General features: G+C 39.4%; 1 protein-coding gene across 7 annotated transcripts in view; it reads right to left on the reverse strand.

The window, feature by feature from the left end:
• Nucleotides 1–16342, reverse strand: part of RBM39 (RNA binding motif protein 39) — a 49869-nt gene extending 33527 nt beyond the window's left edge. Inside the window, exons 1-6 of one of the 7 annotated variants that reach the window (XM_053574968.1) lie at nt 15954–16342; nt 15301–15364; nt 13457–13506; nt 8209–8403; nt 3810–3875; nt 3660–3713 (exon numbers count right to left, since the gene is read on the reverse strand). In XM_053574968.1, coding sequence (XP_053430943.1) covers nt 3660–3713; nt 3810–3875; nt 8209–8403; nt 13457–13506; nt 15301–15351 — 416 coding nt within the window. In that variant the 5' untranslated portion in view covers nt 15352–15364; nt 15954–16342. Of the gene's footprint in view, nt 1–3659; nt 3714–3809; nt 3876–8208; nt 8404–9832; nt 10744–13452; nt 14038–15001; nt 15075–15300; nt 15366–15953 lie in introns of those variants that run through there. The other 6 variants (XM_053574969.1, XM_053574975.1, XM_053574971.1 and 3 more) reach the window with 6 other exon arrangements.
• Nucleotides 16343–16357: the final 15 nt, after the last annotated feature.

Here is a 16357-nt window from a genome sequence, read left to right on the forward strand (position 1 = left end):
TGCAAGGTACACTAGATGAATATATACACGTAAAGTGCCACAGAGAGGCCTAACAATTTAACAGTCATACCAAATATCCCTTAACGTATTACAAATGCCAGACTGGTCCAAAAACAGTTTAATAGATGCCTACCCACAACAAAACCATAAAGTAAAATTAATTTTAATACTCCTAAGTGATAAATTTTCTTTCTTCTTTTTCTTTTCTTAGAGACAGAGCCTCAAGCTGTCACGCTGGATAGAGTGCCATGGCATCAGAGCTCATAGCAACCTCCAACTCCTGGGCTCACGCGATTCTCCTGCCTCTGGCTCCCAAGTAGCTGGGACTACAGGCACCCGCCACAACGCCCAGCTACTTTTTGGTTGCAGCCATCATTCTTGTTTGGCGGGCCCGGACTGGATTCAAACCCGCCAGCTCAGGGGTATGTGACTGGCGCCTTAGCCACTTGACCCACAGGCACAGAGCCAAATGATAAATTTTCAAATAAAGCTCCAAATGACTCTGAAAATTCTTCTTTATTTTACAACCTGATATAGACATATTACCATGAGACTGTTGCTTATGTGGATTCCGATTCTTACTATGGCTCAGCAAATTTAATATGTAAGTTAATGTTTCCTGATGGTTAAAGAATACAGGGATAGTAACCATAACCAATAGGTTATTTTCTAGCCAAATATCAGAACTGAGATTCAATTTACTCTTTTTAAAAAGCCTAAAAGATGGGGTACACTACTTCTATACTTAGAGAGGTAACTGAAGTACTCAGTACTCATGCAAGGGAGTAAAATAGAAGAGCACAGTAGGTAAAATGTCATTTTCATTAACTTCATCATAAGCTTTTAAGTCAATCCTTAAAGATAAAAACCTAAATACCCTCTTGTTCATTTTATGAACATTCTCAAAAAGCTCTTTGGGGGAAGTGGGAATAGCAGAATCATTCTGTGCACTGTACTTTTTACAAATGGAGCTTTAAAAACCATTAATGTTTTCATAAAATCCTAAATTCTACAATTAGAATACATCAAATAACAAAATATAAAATTATAAGATGCTCTTTTGAGGAAAGCCAGAAAATGTGCCCTAAGAACAATACTACTGTAAGAAAATATTCCTCGAACATGGATCTTATAGTTGGTTTTTATTTTTTTGATTTTTGGGTTTTATCTATTTATTTTGTAACAGTCTCACTTTATCGCCCTTGGCACATTGCCATGGCATCATAACTCACAACCACCTCTTAACTCTCGGACTTAAGCGAGTCTCTAACCTCAGCCTCCCAAGAAGCTAGGACTACAGGCACCTGCCACAACACTCCGCTACCTTTTAGAGGAGTCTCTCTCTTGGCTCAGGCTGTTCTCGAATATGTGAGCTCAGGTAATCCGCCTGCCTCAGCCTCCCAAGTGCTGGGATTACAGGTGTGAGCCACCTCGCCTGGCCCTAGTTTTAGGGTTTTATATTATTGTTTTTTCTTTTTGAGACAGTCTCAAGCTGTCACCCTGCGTAGAGTGCAGTAGCATCATAGCTCAAAGCAACCTCCAACTCTTGAGCTTAAGCAATACTCTTGCCTCAGTTTTTCTATTTTTAGAAAGATGGGGTCGGTGCCTGTAGTCCTAGCTGCTCGGGAGGCTGAGGCAAGAGAATCAGGTAAGCCTAAGAGTTAGAGGTTGCTGTGAGCCGTGTGACGCCACAGCAATCTACCCGAGGGCGGTACAGTGAGACTCTGTCTCTACCAAAAAAAAATAAATAAATAGAAAGATGGGGTCGGTTTCGCTTTTGCTCGGCTGGCCTCAAACTCATGAGCTCTAGCAATCCACTTGCCCCGGTCTCCCAGAGTGCTAGGATTACAGGTGTGATCCACCATGCCCAACCTACTTTTTTTCTTTTTGAGACAGTTCCTTGGGCAGTCACTGTGGGTAGACTGCCATGGCATCCTAGCTCACAGCAACCTCAAACTCCTGGACTCAAGTGATCCTCTTGCCTCAGCCTCCCATATAGTTGGGACTACAGGTACCCACCACAATGCCTGGTTAATTTTTCTGTTTAGTAGAGGCAGGGTCTCACATTGCTCAGGCTGGCTCCAACTCCTCAACTTAAGCCATCTAGCCACTTTCACCTCCCAAAGCGCTAAGATTACAGGCCACCAAGCCTGGCCTGGGTTTTATGTTTATTTCATAGGAAAATAAACATTAAAACCTAATAGTAGTATTAAAACAATTCTATTCAGTAAGATTTTGAGATAAAATGTTTTCTTAGGAATTAAGTATCAAGGCTCGGCGCCTGTGGCTCAAGCAGCTGAGGCACCAGCCATATACACCTGAGCTGGTGGGTTCGAATCCAGCCCGGGCCCGCCAAACAACGATGGCTGCAACCAAAAAGTAGCCAGGCATTGTGGCAGGTGCCTGTAGTACCAGCTACTTGGGAGGCGGAGGCAGGAGAATCGCTTGAGCCCAGGAGTTGGAGGTTGCTATGAGCTCTGATGTCATGGCACTCTACCCAGGGTGACAGCTTGAGGCTCTGTCTCAAAAAAAAAAAAAAAAAAAGGAATTAAGAGTCAAATGGCAGAACTTAGAATTATTACAACTACTTTCCACATTAGGTTATTTCAAGTAACTCATTTATTTATTGATTCCAAAGGTAAATGGTCAAATCTATTTCACTTTTTCTATAGCTACTATGTTTTTTTTTTTTTTGGTAGAGACAGAGTCTCACTTTATGGCCCTCAGTAGAGTGCCGTGGCCTCACACAGCTCACAGCAACCTCCAACTCCTGGGCTTAGGTGATTCTCTTGCCTCAGCCTCCCGAGTAGCTGGGACTACAGGTGCCCGCCACAACGCCCGGCTATTTTTTGGTTGCAGTTTGGCAGGGGCCGGGTTTGAACCCGCCACCCTCAGTATATGGGGCCGGCGCCTTACTGACTGAGCCACAGGCGCCGCCCTATAGCTACTATGTTTTTCACACAAATGATAAATTATTTCACATAGCGATGTACAACTACTCAGATTTCATCAATAAACACTGTATATAAGTATCAAAATATCAAGGTCCTCCATAAATGGTACATCATATGTCAATTTAAAATATCAAAAAAATTAAATTTTTAAACAACCACATGTTGTACCTACACATTAAAATGGCACATTTTTCGCTTTTTTTAGAGACAGTCTCACTCTGTCATCCTGGGTAGAATGCCACAGCATCACAGCTCACAGCAACTTCAAACTCTTGAGATTGAGCAATTCCCTTCCCTCAGCCTCCCGGTAGCTGGGACTATAGGCGTCCGTCCACCACAACGTCCACCTAATTTTTCTACTTTTAGTAGAGAGAGGTGCTGGTCTTGGCTCAGGGTGGTCTGGAACTCATGAGCTCAAGGAATCCAACCACCTTAACCCCCCAGAGTGCTAGATGACAGGTGGGAACTACCATGCCCAGCCCATTTTGTACCTTTTTAAATTATGTGAAATTAAACTCAGTAGAAATAAGCATTCATTTAAAAGTATTAGTTGTGTAAAAGGAAGCAAAACATTTAATATCGTCCAAATTACTAAATACCATTAAATTTAGCACTATCATTAGTTATAATTACAAAAGCTTTATGAAAGTAAAGCTTTATATCAAGCTTTAAAGGATAAAAAAAAAAATAGGGACAAACAGCTACCTCACAGGGCTCTTGTCTTTTCTGAATGGACTTTTGCTTCGAGAACGTCGTCTGCTGCAAAGTTAAAAAGTTTCAGAAGTTATCCAAACAAGTACACCACATCAGTTCCTTGAAAAACAATTTTAACAATTCAGAAGTATGTTTAAAAACCTTAATTTGATGCTATGAGGCAACCCAATCTTTCCTCGGATGGCACTGTTAAATTTTGGTCCGGAGCTAAAAAGGAAACAAAAAATTACACTAGTTACAGGTTTAGGGTCTTGCTAAGATCGCGTTCATGCGCTCTCCAGCAAGTTTAACATTGTTTAGCCTGCTTCTTTTCCACCTCAATTATGAAGAGGAAACAAAAAGACTTAAAATTTCTTTTAACTCTATCCCAGGCAAGCTGCCCTTTTAGTTAACCATCCTGGACCACTGAGAGGTGCCAAGACCAAAGATAACAGCCTCAAAATTTTTAGATTCTGAAAATGCTCACATTGTCAGTCTATAAATATTAAAATTACTTATTTACAAATACATTTCTGCTACATTAACAAAAAAACATACATATATGAAAAGTAAAAATAAATCCCTCTGAACTTTCCTCACACCAGTATTAACAATGGTTAACAACGTGGTGTGCATCTTTTGCAGATCCTTTCTCGGGAATATTATGTGTACTTACACAAGTGTATATATAATATTTATACACTGTGTTTGAAGGGCTTCTTTTAAAAAATAAAGGGGAATTCTTTATATGGTCATGCAATTTAGATTGTTTCCCCATTTTATACAGCACTTCTTAGACTGCATAACAGCACATTTAACACATTACAGTTCAGTTCTTTGTGACCAACTATTCCATATTAATGATGTGAAGGTAATAATACATGACTTTTTCAGAATGTTTTCTGAGGACTTGACATAACTAAAGGGATGTTTCAATCACAAAAATATCACTATACCAGTAGTTTCTGTTCCTTTTTAAAGACCAGGCTAACTTAATGGGACCAGCCAGATATCCCTTAGTGCTCATCCTGCTATCCTACTATTCCTCAACAATAGCAAAATAAAATGAAAATCTAGTGGTCTGTGATTCACACATATGGATTAATTTTTATGGACACTATGCCTACCTCCAACACCCAAGCAGCTCCAAATAAAACGCTTTTATATTCAATCAGTTCTTTGCAATCCAGAATAATAGTGTTAACAGAAGACACATTTACTAGATAAATTAAAGTTCTCAAGTTATGTAACTATAACCTACTTTCTCCTTTAATTATAAAAGTCTCAGTTACAGCCTCTATAGTTAAAAATCAGCTGAAACCGAACCACTTTTAAATAAAGACGAAACAAAAAATGAACAGTCAGACAAAGTAAGACTCTGCCTCAAAAAAAAAAAAAAAAAAAAACCTAAAATAAAAAATGAACGTCATTTTTTTTTTTTTTTTTTTTGTAGAGACAGAGTCTCACTGTACCGCCCTTGGGTAGAGTGCCGTGGCATCACACGGCTCACAGCAACCTCCAACTCCTGGGATTAAGGCGATTCTCTTGCCTCAGCCTCCCAAGTAGCTGGGACTACAGGCACCCGCCACAACGCCCGGCTATTTTTTGGTTGCAGTTTGGCCGGGGCTGGATTTGAACCCGCCACCCTCGGCATATGGGGCAGGCGCCCTACTCACTGAGCCACAGGCGCCGCCCAAAATGAACGTCATTTTAAAATAGTCATACCAGTATCTCAGGCAGACATTATTTAAGTTTTCATCATGCAACAGAAGTGGTATTCTGAATTCATTAAGTTAATCACCCCTCCATTTAGTTCATCCTGGTAAAAAGACAGTTAGCAGAACCCCATTTTAAGACTGCACTAAATCTTTTTTTTTTTGAAACAGAGCCTCAAGCTGTGGCCCTGGGTAGAGTGCCATGGCATCACAGCTCACAGCAACCTCCAATTCCCGGGCTCAAGTGATTCTCCTGCCTCCGCCTCCCAAGTAGCTGGGACTACAGGTGCCTGCCACAACGCCCAGCTATTTTTTGGTTGTAGCCATCATTGTTTGGCGGGCCAGGGCTGGATTCGAACCCACCAGCTCAGGTGTATGTGGCTGGCGCCTTAGCTGCTTGAGCCACAGCTGCTGAGCCAAATGCACTAAATCTTTTTCTTTTTTTGGTAGAGACAGAGTCTCACTTTATTGCCCTCGGTAGAGTGCTGTGGCCTCTCAGCTCACAGCAACCTCCAACTCCAGGGTTTAGGCAATTCTCTTGACTCAGCCTCCCAAGTAGCTGGGACTACAAGCACCTGCCACAATGCCCGGCTGTTTTTTTGTTACGGTTTGGTGGGGGCTGGGTTTGAACCCGCCACCCTCGGTATATGCATCCAGCGCCCTACCCACTGAGCCACAGGCGCCGCTCACTAAATCTTGATAAATTGAACAAATCAAAAGAATTTTCAAATACTATACAGCATTCAGAATGAAAATAGCATTGTAAAAAAAAGAAAAAATAGTAGGGCAGTGCCTGTGACTCAAAGGAGTAGGGCGCCAGCCCCATATGCCAGAGGTGGCGAGTTCAATCTCAGCCCCAGCCATAAACTACAAAAAAAAAAAAAAGCATTGTGTTCCCATCTCCAGGTTTTAAAAAGTTTATAAAATAAGCATTTAAAAGGAACCTAGAAAACATGGGAGTTTCATTCTTTTTATTTTAAAGACAAAAGAGCCAGAATTAGAATTCGCAAACTGCAAATGGCTCTGTATAATACCAGAACACCTTGTGAATACAAGCATTCTGAATGCCTTAAATTATCTTCATTCATTACTTATAAATATCTCATGTGGGGCGGCGCCTGTGGCTCAACGAGTAGGGCGCCAGCCCCATATGCCGGAAGTGGTGGGTTCAAACCCAGCCCCGGCCAAAAAAACTGCAACCAAAAAAAAAAAAGAAAATATCTCATGTGCATGTTGTTTGTTATATCTCCTTAAAAGCTTAGAGATTAAGTAACTTGCCCATGTTAAAGAGGTAAGGCTAATAGCCGGGCGTTGTGGCGGGCGCCTGTAGTCCCAGCTACTCGGGAGGCTGAGGCAGGAGAATCGCCTAAGCCCGGGAGTTGGAGGTTGCTGTGAGCTGTGTGACGCCACGGCACTCTACCGAGGGCAATAAAGTGAAACTCTGTCTCTACAAAAAAAAAAAAAAAAGAGGTAAGGCTAAGATTCAGGTCTATTGGGCAGCGCCTGTGGCTCAAGGAGTAGGGCGCCAGTCCCATATGCCGGAGGTGGCGGGTTCAAACCCAGCCCCGGCCAAAAAAAAAAAAAAAAAATTCAGGTCTATTTGTCTTTGAATTCCATTCAGCCAAATTTTAATATTAAAGTTGGAAAAGGGTGGTGCCTGTGGCTCAACGGAGTAGGCGCCGGCCCCATATGCTGGAGGTGGGGGGTTCAAACCCAGCCCTGGCCAAAAAGTGCAAAAAAATAAATAAGTAAATAAAGTTGGAAGAGTGTATTTTAATATATCCCATATAGTTTATAATAATATGCTTATTAAGAACTATCGTAAGACATTAAAGCACTGCTAGATTCAATCCTTAGAATTGTGGGTAATCTCTTTCCAAAGCTATTAAAGTAATAGTTTAGTGGAAAATTTTTCCATTTATTTACATGCCCACATTCAAATTTCTATAGTGATTTAATCTTCAAAGCAAATTGGGGTTAGAATCTCTTACTATTATTGAAGAAAATTACATACAAATGCATGATAAACTCAAAAAATAATCAAGGAAGGCGGCGCCTGTGGCTCAGTGAGTAGGGCGCTGGCCCCATATGCCAAGGGTGGCAGGTTCAAACCCAGCCCCAGCCAAACTGCAACAAAAAAATAGCCGGGCATTGTGGCGGGTGCCTGTAGTCCCAGATGCTGGGGAGGCTGAGCCAAGAGAATCGCATAAGCCCAAGAGTAGAGGTTGCTATCAGCCGTGTGATGCCATGGCACTCTACCCGAGGGCAGTACAGTGAGACTCCGTCTCTACAAAAAAAAATAATAATAATAAAAAATACACAACAATCTGACAAATGGCCTGTCATTTCAGCTGAAACAGCTACACAGATAAGGTCTTTACTTACTGTTAACTTACAGTTAACTACTATTAATTACAGTGTTTGTAATTTAGTATTCATCTGAATTTTAAAATTTTAAATATATTGTTTAGTAACAAATTTTGTAACAGTTCACACACACTGTTAAGCTTTCTCAAGTGTTGAAGTAACCATAAGTAACAAAATAAACCATATTTCAAGTACTCCAGTGCTTTAACCTAGTTTGGATGGGCATACAATTAAAATTCTACATAGACAGATTAACAAAAAAATCGAGCTGTATGCCTAGTAAAACAAAGTTTTATACAAATTCTTCTACACACCAACCAAATTTTTCACTTTATTAGTCTTCAATGCTACTATACTTAATTTGATACGTTCTAGTAACCCATCTTTGAAAAAATTTCATAATTCAAATCTCTTATGTTCAATTGCTAGCTTAATACTCTGAGAACCCTCAAACCAAAATCATAATTCAAGTTACATACTAAGGACTTCTGTAGCGGCCTCTGAATCTGCGATCTCGACTTCTTGAGCGGCTCCGTCTCCTTTCTTTGCTTCTACTTCGCTTCCTTTCACGGCTTTTGCTCTTTTTCCTTTCTCTATCTCTACTTCGCTTCCGTTCCTTACTTTTGCTTCTCTTTCGTTCATGACTACGACTTCTGCTCTTGCTTTTTTTCCTCCTGAGAAAGAAAAAAATTCACCATCATCTTATTGGTTTAAGAACTCACCAAAACATACTACTTTTGTGGACAGAATATTTTTATCCCTTTGTTAATTGATTGTGTTATTTCTGGCATACAATGATGCATAGTCATACTAAGGTATATAACAAACACTCCCTCGTCTTTGCCCCTTTTTTTGAGACAGTTTCTGTCACCCTGGTAGAGTGCCAGGGCATCACAGCTCACAGTAACCTCAACTCTTGGGCTCAAGTGATCCGCCTGCCTCAGCCTCCCAAGTAGCTGGGACTACAGGCACCCACCACAATGCCCAGCTATTTTTAGAGACAAGGTCTCACTCTGGCTCAGGCTGGTTTCGAACCTGTGAGCTCAGACAATCCACCCACCTCAGCCTACCAAGTGCTGGGATTACAGGCGTGAGCCACTGCACCCGGCCCCTCTTTGCCTTCTAACACTGAAAATCAGCAGACATGGAATTTTTTGAGACATCCTTTTTATCCCCTTTACTCTTCTTTTTTGAGACAACATCCTTTAAGAGTAGGAATTACAATGCTCTCCTTAGAGTCAGCAATAGCTTTAACAAGAAACATGATTTGTTGACAAATATAAATAAAATGTGCACTTTTAAATAGTTTGACCATCATCACAGGCCAACATTACTATAATCCACACGATCCATTAGTAAATCAAAGTTACAACAGAGTATGTTCACATAAGTACTAGTATAGATTCATATATAAAATTCTCATCAAATACACAAATTTACCCAGTTTACCAATGGAAATTGATTTGCAAATGGCCATACAGACTCTTAACATTTTGGGGTTTGCAGGGAAAATTTTAGAAAATGACAAAGGACACTAAGAATTAATGCAGTAAAATGTTGACACTCCTACACTTTAACATGACTATTTCAAATACTTTCTATTTCCATTTATAACAAATATACCAGAAAATGGAGCCTGACACTTTTAAGCCAGTTTATAAAAGCCTATGGGGTGCAATCAAAAACAAGGATCAACCTGAACTTCAATCTTTATAAAATCAAATCAATCTTTATAAAATCTCAAGCTCTAAATGTTTTAAAAAAGCCAGTCACGTCTTTCTGTTCATTTCTGTATTCCTCACAGTGTATCACTAACTCATTTCATAATTAAATCTTAATCTGTACCTGTGTCATCACCCATATTTTAGAGGTGCCTTCAGATTTTGATATAAAGTAAAAGACTTCAAAATAAATTTATTCCATTAAAATGTCAACTTGTAGTACATTAAAAATTAAACATTTTGACAACTCTACATCATTATTTGGAAATTAACTTGTCCTTATCAAAGCATTATTACAGCACAAGTGTAATTGAGGTTTGCCTCAAAACCTGTAAGCAGGTCATCTTAGAGTGCATTGAAAATAGAAAATGAAGACACCCACCTTCTGGAATCTTGAAACCCCACACTCCAATCACAAGGAGATGTAGAGCTTTCCAAGGAGGCAGAAACTTTGTCTAAAATTTCAAGATAATCCACCTGACTGTCAGAATGTATATGCTAGGTAGCACACGACAGAAAATTAGGCTACACTCATTATTTAGATAGAAGTCATCAAAGCAAAGCCCAGAAGGGCAACAGGTAACATTCCAAATTTGTTGCCTGAAAAACCTGCCAATCTGTGACACTAACTAAAGAATTCTGTTAAGATAGCTAAAACCAAGTCCTAAAGAGAATATAATCAATTCAATTGGGGATAAGGTAAAAAGCAACTCTATCCCCACAAAAAGGACAAAGTTTTTGCTTTGCTCATATATGGACCATAGCAGAGAGGCAGTCAACCTTTATTTGCCTCTCAAAGGCCCCAAAATTTATTCTGCCATAACAAAGACTTGAAAATTGGAGAGCTAATTTTAACTTAAGGCCTTCCTAGAACATTTTATAAACAAGTGCCCACCCACATCTGAAGGCAACCCCCGACAGGTAAAAATATAGCAACATACTAAGATATTCAGAAAATATAATCTTTTGCTTAAAAGCCCAGAGAAAAACATAAAGGTTCAAGAAACCAGTATACTTCTCTACAATAAATTCTAGCTTCAAAGAGTATTAAGTTAACAAAAGAAGTATTATCATAATCCACACTAATAGTCAAATCCTGTTACAACTTAAAAGGGACTTTCCAAAGTCTTTAGTGGCAGTGGAATTTTGTACTGAACATCATTGAAGTAAATGATCCACTGGGTTGGGCCTTTGGACTTTTTGGTTATATGGCCTCTGCTGTAAAGGTGTTTTGCTATAACTGGATTTGACCTCTTCCATGTAAGAAGATCTAAATTTTAAATGCAAAGTATTCTGGAAAATAAGAAAAAAAAATAGAAAAGTCATTTATTCCAAGATTTATCCACACCATAGTAGCTAATATATTTCAACTGTGTCATTTTATTATCTTTTTTTTTTTTTTGAGTAATTCCCTAAAGAGCTTAACAGAATGGATGCTAGTTTAGACTTTGCAAAACTGGTTATGCTAACAAATAATATTCCCATGAGGGGCAAACTCAGGTACTTGAGAGATATACTTTGAGATCTTGCCAAACTCAGGGTTATAGCTCTTCAGAAAGTAGGCTAATTGGTAACCAGTTTATGTTAAATTCAATTGTATTTATTTTTCTACTATTGGGATACAATGAAGTATATGTGTTGAACATCAGTATTACTAAAAAAAAAAGAAGAAAAACTCATATTAGTCAACCTTATTTTTGAGGATGTGAATGTTCCTATTACCATACAAACTTTATTTCAACTTTTAATGACTTTTAAGACAACAGTTTTAGAATGAAAAGTGCAAAATGGTACTTTTCTTTGTTTATAAAACATGTTTTGTATCTATCTGTAAATAAAAAAATTTTCTTCCAGGTAACTCTTTCCAATTAACTTGAAAGATAAAGTTCCTTCAGAAAAATGGGTGAAAAGTACCTAACTGAACCAGAGAGCCATGTCTCTAATCAGCTATAATTGAAAATGAATGAGAAGTCTGACAAACAACTATTTTGTATTTTTTTTTTTTTTAGGGACAGAGTTTCACTCACTTGCCCTCCATAGAGTGCCATGGCGTCACAGCTCACAGCAACCTCCAGCTTTTGGGCTTAGGCGATTCTCTTGCCTCAGCCTCCAGTAGCTGGGACTATAGGCGCCCGCCACAACGCCCGGCTCTTTTTTGTTGTTGTTGTTGTTGTTGCAGTTTGGCCAGGGCTGGGTTTGAACCCACCACCCTCGGTATATGGGGCCAGTGCCCCACTCACTGAGTCACAGGCGCCGCCCTATTTTGTACATTTTAAAAGATCACTAGATGAAGTGTTTTGAAAGAGTCCTCCCTTAAAGAATTCTGCGACCAATTAAAGGAAATTTGTATATTCCATTAAGTCCCATAGGGCTCTTTACATTAGATAAATGCCACTAAATACCACATTGATGCTCAATTTCCTTGTAAAAGCTTGGTAACTTTAATAAGCTTAGACACAGGATAAAAACAAGATAAACTGGAGAAATGACCTTAGGTGGCAAGAAGTGATACTGAAGAATGGTACAATAAAGAGGGTCTGTACCTGAAAGTTTATTATATCATCATCCTTTTGCGCTTGAGGTAAAAATCTTTACTTATAGCCACTACTAGGCCTAACACCTAGATTGGATTATGTCAATTTATACGAATGTCCCTTCCAGAGTTTTGATTATAAGAATTACTAATACAAACATAGTTAACTATAATTTGATTAAAGGTCTCAATTCAGATGACATTAAACCATGCACTGACTGGTTGGTTGCCTCAGACGGCAATTCAACAATAAATCCCCACACTAACTTATTAATAGTGAGGACCTAAAAAACTGACTCCCACCCAACCTCGTATCAGAACAAAGTAGGACATTTTCTACAAACCACATAATTTTAAATTCATTACTACCACTATTTTAGGATAACTATAAAAATAAAATACTGGCTTAGCAATCCCTAAATAATCCAATCCAAAATTTTATCTATTTTAACAAATTTAATGATGGATGTAATTATGAGGCATTTTTTTGAATTTCAAGAGGAAGAGACAAAAACACATAAATGGCTACTTTAGCATCATTTTTCATGATATGACAGGGTCATAAATGACAAAATGTTTTAATATGGCATCATAAACATAAGCTAATAAAACAATTTAATGCTTCTAACACATGACCCAACCTTACAGCAGAAAGGAAATTTCAAGAATTGACAGGAACCAACTCCTAAAATGGAACTGGTTTTAATTATTAAGACTTTTGGGGGGCGGCGCCTGTGGCTCAGTGAGTAGGGCACCGGTCCCGTATGCCGGAGCTGGCGGGTTCAAACCCAGCCCCGGCCAAAAAACCACAAAAAAAAAAAAAAAAAAAAGACTTTTGTACACTATTTTCTGTACTACTATGTAACACAATTCCCATTATGGGTTACTCACAAAACTCAAATAAATTACATGGATGTTCATAACTTCCAAAAATGCCATTCTCACTACTAAGTTTAATGGAGTTTAAAGAAAAGGCTTAAGACAATGAAAGCCTTTTCTTAAGTATGCTATTGCATTACTATAAAAAAGGGCTTTAAGTAGCAAGCTGCAGAAGTTAATTCACAGCTTTGACTCCAGCGATTTTGGGCAAACAATACTTTCCATGGCCTGTTATTATTTCTAATTTAACTCTTCTCCCTTTTAAGTTCAATAATTTATGATAATTTTACCAATAACACCAAATATTAAGCCAAAATTAACAAATTTAAAATAAAAAACAAGTTCTAATACAGGAACTCTTAGCCAGATCAGGATGGACTTAGAAGAAAACGTCTCTGAAACTGAAATCCTGAAATTTGGCCCAAAAGTCCATAGTTCCTCAGGTAGTTTCTAATCCCAACAAGAAACTCTTTTCTACAAGAAGCAAAGAAAGGCTTAAAGAAAGAACCAGTTTGATGTTTTAGCCACAAGAACGCAACTTAAGTTCTCAATCACAGTACTGCCACCCCCCCAAAGCCCCTTCTCAAAACTTACTTTTTGCTACGTTCTTCATGGCCATTAGCACTGCTCAACTTGTTCTCATCCTAAGCAGGGTTGATAGAAGAACATCATGAGGACGAAGTGGTAACATTTCAAGTTGTCAAAGGGTAAAGGGAATAGGAATAAGAAAATACAAAACAATTTTAAAACTAATTACTTATTTATAGTTTAACATGGAAAGCTATAAAAAAATTTAGATGGGTATGTGTTTAACCACTTTGTTACTTACAATTAAGTCATCAAGATACAAAAATTAAAATCTCTCCACATTAACATGTTAAATTTTACTTTCTTACATAGTTTAGGCATTAAGTTATCATGATTTACAATGTTGAAGTGGTTAAATATGGTTTCTATAAAACATGAATGAAGTCCTGTTTTGAGTTTTATTCCATGTTCTATGGTCCCTTCGGTCAGTACCATGGCTCTATTTCTGCCTAAGCCCCATGTGGCCATGCTAGCAGCCAGCCACTATCGATTTCCTGTGACCGATGCCATTCCTGAGATCTTCGCCCATTTCCGTTGGAGGGTTGGGACTGTAAGAGCTTGATGCCACCTCTGTCACACATCTCGCCCTGAAGCAAACAGGGATTCACACTGCTTTAGTAATGTTGACTCCCAAGAACCCAAGAAAGTCAATTAATAATCCACCAGTCCAACCTAAACATTTCCAAATTCCATACCTGTTTACATGGAATTACATCCATGTTAAACTAAGACACAAGAATCTTAACATTAAAATAGAAAGTAGCTCTTCAAGAGTCTAAGCATTACAAAACTACATACACTATTTAAAGCTATCAAGAATTCATCCAAATTGGTACCACATGGTCGTGCTATATAATCCAAAACAAAGTATTATTTTTAAAAGGTTTAGAGCAATGTTTAAAGCTTGATCACATCAGCTACAGGAGTATTAACTGCTAATTTACAAAGCTTACATTTGGTGACACCAGTGATAATGCATGCATACTGCTATTTTCACCACCAACTGGTGAAAGAATGCAATGACAGTTTACTTTTACTGTACTTTTACTGTGATACTGAAATGGACCAAAGACTATTACTAGCCAAAATAATTGTTGTAGTTTTTAGTGTGAAATACTATGGCAGGGCCTAATTAAAAATAAAATATGGAGAACAGTAATACAGTCATCAAGTGACTCTAAGTTGTGATACTGCCTTTTTAAAAAATTTTTTATTCAGGGATCCAAGAATTTCAGTAATTATTAACTGAGCAGATCACCACCTGCCTGTTTTAAGATTTACTATGACCAGTCTTACATATGCGTGTGTGTGTGTATATATATATATATATATGAAAAAGTTTTTAAATCTCACCCATTTCTTCTTACAAGACTTATCGTATTAAAAGATTTACTTGCCACAGACTGGTTATGGTTTGTTATTCTTGGACCCCTGCTATTTCCCAAACCACTACATTCACCTTTTTGCTATACCAAACTGGAGCTGGTAATTCTTAGTTGAGTCATTTTACCTAGGGGACCACGGTACAGCGATAAGTCACTCAATTACTACCTTATGATTGACAGTTCACACTGGAATCAAAGGTGAATTCATGGGAGTAGAGGTGAGATATCGTTAGGCAAGTCTACAAAGAGAGATAGATGGGCATTTATTCATCACGCTGAAGTGAAACTACTGCACAATATTATTACATCAATAGCATATATTTACTTTTGTAAGTTACATGTAATGCATCTCTGATAAGATAAATCAAGAGGGCTCCGGGGAGGTTAGTTTACATTTCAGCAGTAGTTTCGTGAATAATGCTAAATTAAGAAACATATAAACCTCACCAACATGTTTTTTCTCACCTTCTTATAAGGAGCCTCAAGCATTGCTTCAATATCAATATCGTCTGCCATTTTCTCTAAACGCCTAGGAAAAGAACCAATCCTGTCAGTAAATATTTTTCAATTTTGAGCCAACACACTCCTCAACTTCAGAAAAACCTCTAAAAACCCTGTAAGAACTAAATTAACATGCATTTCAAAGCTTCACTTGTCTAAGTAAATCTGAAACGCCTCTTAGACCGAACATACGAAATGAATACTTCAATGTCCGATTTTTAAAAAGCCTGCCGTGAACTCTAAAAACAAACTGAGAGACTCCAACGACAGAGTCTCGTTCGGCGCAAAACCCGCGCTGCCATTTTAGGGGCAAATGGAAACTCCCTCCGCTGGGAGGGGTTGTGTGCCAAAGCAGCATTCGACTGGCGCCATGTTGGGAGGTCGGGGGCAGCCCAGGCCTGGAAGCTGGGTAGCCATCTACTCCAAGGCCCACCGGGGTCCTTGCCACCCGAACAACCCTGACTTTATCAGACCGAAATAGAAGGGTGTGGTCACTGAAATATAGCCTATTTCTCGAGGAACCCCCCCGCCAATCGCTGAAGACCCTCCTCAACCCAAGATAAAAACAAAAACTCGGAAAAGCTCTAATAATATGCGGGGTCGCGACGCTCCCGTACCTGTGCGGGCTTTCGGGCGCCTGTGGTACTCGTATTCAGGAAGAGACTGCGACGACTGCAGCTGCTACCGTGGCCGCCGCCGCTGTTGCTACTGTTAAGCCCCTAGGCCCAGGCCGCGGTACCGCCCAGCCCGAATATCGGGCTCCGAGGACGGCTAGGCCCGAGCGAATCTAAAAGAAACAATGGGATTAGATGAGCCCGCGCGGGAGAGCAGGTTGGCGGCTTCGGCAGCTCAGGATCCACCCCGGCGACAGCGTCGGCAAGCTCCCTGAAATGGCGGCCGCTGCTTCCCCGTACTCACATTCACCAACACACATACACACACACAAACACACGGGGTCTCCTAAGCCCTCAGCACGGGCTCTCGCGAGACACTGTCCCAAGTTCCAGACCAGAGCGGCCGA

Source organism: Nycticebus coucang, chromosome 21, assembly GCF_027406575.1.
Source record: "Nycticebus coucang isolate mNycCou1 chromosome 21, mNycCou1.pri, whole genome shotgun sequence".
Taxonomy (NCBI): Eukaryota; Metazoa; Chordata; class Mammalia; order Primates; family Lorisidae; genus Nycticebus; species Nycticebus coucang.